The 6,716-nt window shown below is 39.8% G+C and overlaps 1 protein-coding gene across 1 annotated transcript in view; it reads left to right on the top strand.

Moving 5' to 3' along the window:
- The first annotated feature begins 4,947 nt into the window (after positions 1–4,947).
- The window catches only part of dusp3a (dual specificity phosphatase 3a), a 39,129-nt gene continuing 37,360 nt past the window's right edge, over positions 4,948–6,716 (top strand). Inside the window, exon 1 of the mRNA XM_072561590.1 lies at positions 4,948–5,314. Within this exon, the coding sequence (XP_072417691.1) occupies positions 5,193–5,314 (122 nt within the window). The 5' untranslated portion in view covers positions 4,948–5,192. The remainder of the gene's footprint in view (positions 5,315–6,716) is intronic.

Genomic DNA, 6,716 nt, shown 5'->3' with positions numbered 1-6,716 from the left:
GCTGTTTCTCCTTGTTGGAGATTTTAGAACCAGGGGCACAATTAGATCCAAGATGAGAATAGTTTTATTTTACTCAGAGGGTGGACCTGACGAAGGGGCAGCTTTCCGAAAGCTTGAGGTTTCAAATGAACCTGTTGGGACAATAACTTGGTGTCATGTGACTTTTGATCTTCTGGTTTAGAATAGGAACACTACCACTACTACAATAGCCCTGTTGAAGCATCATTGGTGAGTACAACTGATCCATTAGCACTGATTGAGGTGAAACAAGGAAATATTCCTCCCTCAACCAGACAACAGATTAACTGTTAATTTGTTTTGGTCATTGTTTGTGAGAACCTTCTATGGGTAAATTCATTGCAACTTTATGCCTATGTAACAAAAGTGACAGAATTTCCAAAGTAATTAATGTTCTTATCAAATATTTGTGGCTAAGATATAGGACGTGCATTTTTTCTTAAGGGAAGCAATACTGTCTGGGGACCAATAATTGTGAATTCAGAAATGTTTCCAAAAATTATACAAACTTTGCAAAGATCCTGAATGGAGAAAGAGATGGGGAATATGGAAAGATTGAACAAAGGAGGGAATGGATGCATATGTGAAAGAAAAGAAACTCATCCTGGGTGTAAAAAGTAGAACCTATCGGTAAAGGCAGGGAAAATATCAAACCCATGTTGGGTGTCAGGGAAAGTAATGTGCATTGGAGAATGTCATCCTTTCAGAAGATAGTAATGTACCATGCTTAGAAGATTTCTGTATCCAGGCTCAAAACTATTTTCAGAAGGTCAGAACAGAAATTGGAAGACAGTGCGTTAAATTGCATTTGCTAAATATAAGAGTTAGCTGAGCACCAGTCAGATTTTTACGTTTTCCTGGGATTTAGGCATTGTGAACGAAGCCAGCATTTGTTACCTATTCCTAATCACCTTCGAGAAGATGGTGATGACACAATTGAACCACGAACGTCCTTTCAGTGGAGCTACAGCAACAGTTCCAGAAGTTTGATCCAGTGACAGTGAAAGAACGGCAACATCATTCCAAGTCAGGAAGGCATGTGGCTTGGAGGGGAATTTGCAGGTATTGGTTTTTCTGAACCAAAACAAAAACTTCTGGAGAAACTCAGCAGGACTGGCAGCATCTGTGGAGAGAAAATAGAGTTTGTGTTTTAAGTCCAGCAACCCCTCTTCAGAACCGTTCACATTACCATCTTACATTCTCACACCATCTACGTTGGGCACATCTGCCATTCACTTCTTTTTGCTTCACTTTCAACTTTTGAAGATGGCTATTTAGCATGCATGGTGGTATCAAACCCCAACTAGAAAATGAACTGAAATTTGCAGTCCACTAACTCCCTCAGATAAGCCTTAACTCCATGTGGCATTGATACATCCACAGTGCTGTAAGTCCCAATCTTTAGGCTTCTGCCAAATCACTAGCTTGTTCATTCAACTTATTACCATGCATTTACCTGGCATTTTAAGGTAAAACAACATACTTCATCAACCTCAACAAATGCTCTCGGGCAATTTTTGGATGTATCTGCAAGACCTTCATCAAAGAGTGGCAAATCAGATATGTTGTGTTCTATGTCAGAGACAGTAATCTGTATTCCCATGCAGCCTGACTCTCTGTGGAGAGGACACTAACAATAGATCAAACTCTAATTACTGCCACAGTGTGTTACTGATGAGCTTACAAGCAACTTGTGCACTTTCATATTCAACAAATGTTGGTGATTCACAGAGCCACTGCTACAGCCCAAATAAATAGCATTTTTCAGCACATAAAGAGGGAGACTTGGCAGACTAAAGATTGCACTGATTATTGGCAAGGTCTCGGATGTCCATTTCAAGAATATTGACAAGTCAAACAATCTACATTAGACATTACTGTTACACAGCTTTCACATTATCACACCAGTGACAATGAATTACATGTTCCTTTGGAAATAGGCTGCATTTTTCACAAGTGACTTATGAGGGTCTTCTTGGAAATGAACATTGCAGACATTCCTCCTGGACATTGCAGAAATGGTCTATTTATTATGTGGAGAGAGTGTGCTACATTAACAACACAGTTCTACAATACCAACACAGCTACTAGTAATTCAATGATATTTTTTTCTTTACCAAGATAAATTAACATTCCAAAATGAACTTTTATTAACACATTATTCTAGTTGGAAATGAAAAGAGATTCAGGAAAAGGTACAAATATTTCTTTTTCCTAAGATTTTAGTGCATAGTTCAATTTATTAAACACATATTTAATTGTGAGAATGTAGTTTTGTCAACTTGAAATACATCTTGGTGTAAAGTGTTGTTTTTCCTACTAACTTTAGATCAATTTGCACAAAACTATAAAAGCTTTATTCACACTCAGGACTTGCGATAATCTAACAGAGGTTTGAGAAATATTGGTCTTTTGATATTGCATATCCCTTACCGATGGAAAGATTGAGTTGTCTGGTTGAAAGCTATACAGTTATACAGTGGGAAGGTAGGGGTGAAGAAACTTTGAGTGGAGATCACTTTGTAAAGGAATAGTTTAGATTGACCATGCATTCAGATTAAATTTTGAAACAGTGGCCCTTAATTCTGGACTGTCCCACAAGAGAAAACATCCTTTCTGTGTCCATCTTGACAACACCATTCTGGATCTTATATACTTAACACTTGAAATGCCTTAGCATACAAGGCCAAGTGCTGGAAAATGAGATGAAAATTAATGGATGCATAATGAGCAGTGTAGACATGATGGGCTGATGGGACTCTTGCCGTGCTGTATAAACTCTGCTGTATGACTTCAATGGAGTTATCCTTCATTCTTCTAAACTCCAATGGAATAAGCCCAGGACATCCTTATAAGACAATCCACCCACTCCAGGGATCAATCTCGTAAATCTCCTCTGAACCAGCTCAAATGCATTTATATTTATCCTTAAATAAGGAGACCAAAACTGCATATGGTTTTGGAGATGTGATCTTACCGGTGGCCCATATAACTGAAGCATAACATCCTTATGACAAGAACTGAAAATAAAAGTATTAAAAGATGACACCCCATAGTTTTCTTGATTGTGTGCGTCTGCAGATGAATTTTGTAGGAGAAAATGAGAACATCTTGGAATTCCACTGTCATTCTCCATTGAAGTAATATTCTGCTGTTTCATTCTTCCTGCCAGAATGAGCAACTTCCCATTTTCCCATATACTCCACCTGCCAGATTTTTGCCCATCCACTCACTAACCTATTAACATCCATCTGCAATCTCCTTAAGTCTTCTTTACAAAATACTTCACTACATGAATTTAGCAACCATGTCTTCATTCCCCAGATTTAAGTCTTTGATGTAAGTTGTGGAAAGTTAAGAAGCCAGGACAGACCCCTGCAGGACACTACTCGTCATATCCTGTCAATCAGACAAAGATCCATTTATGCACACTCTCAGTTTTCTGTCATGCAACAATCTTATATCCATGCTGATATTGTTACCCCGTGCCATGAACTTTTATTTTCTGCAATAATCTGTGATGTGACACGCTAACAAATGCATCTGGAAACCCAAGTACAGTACAACTACAGATTCTGTATTGTCCACATCATATTACTCCTTCAAAGAATCACTTTAGTGGTCGATTTTATGATACGCACCTTAATTATAGGCCTATGATTTCCTGTTTTCTGTCTGTCCCTCGTTGATTAAAATGGTTAGATTGACTACTTTCCAGTTATTATGGAACCTTTCCTGACTAAAGGGAATTTGGAAAATTAAATCCAATGCACCTACTAGCTACTAAGGTTTAAGAGCCTCGAGCCCAGGATGAAGACCATCTGGACACACAGATGTCATCCCACAGCTCTATCAGTTCATTTAAGTACTGCTTCCCCCGTGATTATAATTTCATTAAGTTCCTTTCTCTCTTCCACCTCCTAGTTTACCGTTATTACTGGAATGTTTCTGTGTAGTGAAGACAAGCAAAATCTTTGTTCATTTCACTTGTTATTTCATTATTAGCTACTGCATAGGCAAATGAGTTAATGTGGAGAGAATGGGGTACGTGAGTTAATTTTGGGTTGCAGTGATGAAAAGCTGGCAGAGGCAAAGTGGGCCCAGTTGCCTCCCTGTGTGCTGTAAACATACCTATAGTTCTGTCAACAACAATTTGCATTTATATTAGCATCTTTGACATTAAAAAAAGAGTCAAGAGTTTCAAAGGGGTGATTTCAAACAAGTTAGGCATTGAGCCACATAAGAAGATATTAAGAAAAATGATCTAAAGCATATACAGAGAGGTTTGAAGAAGCATCTTAAGGAAATGTACAGAGTTTGAAGGGTTTAAGAAGGGAAGTTAAGTGCCTGAGGCCTAAACACAGCCACCATATCTATAATGATAAATATTGCAGATAGTGAGGGAGCACAGAGCTCTCAGATAATTGTACGGTGATAGGGAGGAGCAAGGCTGTAAAATGGCTTGGAGATAAAAATAAGTTTAAAAAGGAGATATTGGCAGACCAGAAACCGATTGGACGTCAGCCACCAGTTAGAATATGCAGAGCAAATTTTTGGATGAACTCAACGTTACGGGGGTTGTTCCTGGAAGAAAGCAGCGAGCTTAAAGTAAACAAAAGGCATGGGCCAGAGTTTCAGCAACATAGCAAGTGTGGGGGCAGAGACAGGCAGAGGCAGCAGTGGGCAGATTTAACAATGCTGTGGGCAGCCAGGAGCTTAAAAACACACCTGATGCCCTTGTTAGTGAATATAGTTCCCCTACACTGTCATGGTGTTCTCACTGACTAAACTGCAAAGTTTACATTTTGGGGAGTGAGCACTAGGTGGGTTGAGGGACTGGGGTGTGCTGGAGAATGTTGGCTGGTGGCAGCTGAGTGTTTCAGATTTCACTTTCGGAAAGGATATATTCCTGATTGCTGTGTCAGTGTGAGTGCCGCCTGCTGGAGATGGGCGTTGTTGCAGTGGCTGCCAACAGCTGATCGCCTCTCAGATTTTCTTCCTTATTCTCTTCCCCACCACCCCTCTCTCCCTTAAGATCTTCCCTCCGTGTCCATTGGAGATGCGGGAACTTTAACACCGGCGAGGAGAAAGCAACCTTTACAAACGCCCGTGTCCACACAGTCTCGAAGCAGCTCCACCGTCTCTGCTACTGAGTGCAGCCTCAACCACGGAACATGTCAGAGCACCGCTTGATGGTGGAGGAACTCAACGAGCTCTTAGCAAATGACAGCGGCTTTTACAGCCTCCCATCCCAGCACTGCAATGAAGTTTACTCCAGGATCTATGTGGGCAACGCGTAAGTGTTACATTTACAAGCAGCAGCTGCTGTCTTTGAGTCTCCTTATTAGCAATTCAATTGAACTGATCTTAACAGTGTATCTAATCATACCTAAACATATTTTCCCACGTTGTAAACATTATTTATAGCCGGCCAGATATAGGTTCTCAGAAGAATCCCAACAATTGATTCACACACAAATGTGGCAATGCATTTTTTTCAAAGTCAACAGTTTTTTAAAGGTACAAATGACCCTTTTAACTGGATATTTAAATTTCTGTTCATGGTTTTAGATGTTTGTTCACCTAGGAATTTGTTCACCTGGGCATATTGTACAGAGGGGTTGTGCCCACGCCTTGCCCTGTTGCTACACAGAAGCAGTAGTCAAGAGCTGGAGTTTTCTGTGAGGTTGGGAGATGGCTTCACAGTCCAACCAGGGGCCTAATAATGCAAAAGTCCTATTGCCACATTGGAATGGATCTGAAATTAGATTTTTTTTTAATGTACAATTAAGCACAGGTTAGTATATCACCAAAGTTATCAAGCCCTTATTTAAGTGAGTGATGAAATATTAAGTTTTAGGTCCCAGGTTCATTCCTGGCCAGTCTGAGCTGTGTTATGATTGGACTCCGGGTATGCCAAAGATGAAACCCATTGTCGTGACCTTTTTAGAAAATGTCCAAATGTACACGTCCCAACTGCTCCAGAGGAGTGTAACCACACCTCTGAACAGGTGGATGAGAAAATATCTACATCTGAGGTAATCATAGGATTAAGCTCAAATCGTCATATGTTTACATAGGAAGAGTGGCTACTTTAGTGAGGTAATGAGGGCTGCAGATGCCAACTTCAGATGGAGAGAAAACTGGCAGAAAACATTAAGTGATTATTAATTTTACTGTGTCACCTTTGGAAGTTGTCCCTTAATAAAACTCATTGTTAATGCAGATTTGTATTGACTGGTGAAATTGTTCCGTAAGCACTGCAGGACTGGCATAATGTGTTGCACACACAGCATTCCATGTGCTGTACTACTGATCTCCGTTTCATATTAGTACCGACAGTACTGACAAAAATACAGTGCCACACAGAGGCAAGACAGCTAGAGAAAGAACCATCCTTGGTTGACCTTGGGACAGAATGGTGAGGACCTGGCAATAGGGTGTCCAATACTCGCCTGATAATGGTGTGTCAAAAATATAACCTATAGCACAAATCCAAAGACAGCACTAACACACTGGATTATAGAGTTCCTAGCTGCTTTTAATAATTATTTTAAACCTTTTTTTTAAATCAACAAAATCAATAATACAGTTCTAGATGTTTTAAGTAGTAGTCTTCTCAAAGTATGAACTGATTAAGTAAGTATCTTGTCTACCTTAAAGTGTCAGATTATTTCTAGGGCTACAGTGTCAAAAAT

Source organism: Chiloscyllium punctatum, chromosome 42 (assembly GCF_047496795.1).
Source record: "Chiloscyllium punctatum isolate Juve2018m chromosome 42, sChiPun1.3, whole genome shotgun sequence".
NCBI lineage: Eukaryota > Metazoa > Chordata > Chondrichthyes > Orectolobiformes > Hemiscylliidae > Chiloscyllium > Chiloscyllium punctatum.
The sequence above is the reverse complement of the archived record's forward strand: the minus strand, read 5'-3'. Positions and strand labels throughout refer to the sequence as shown.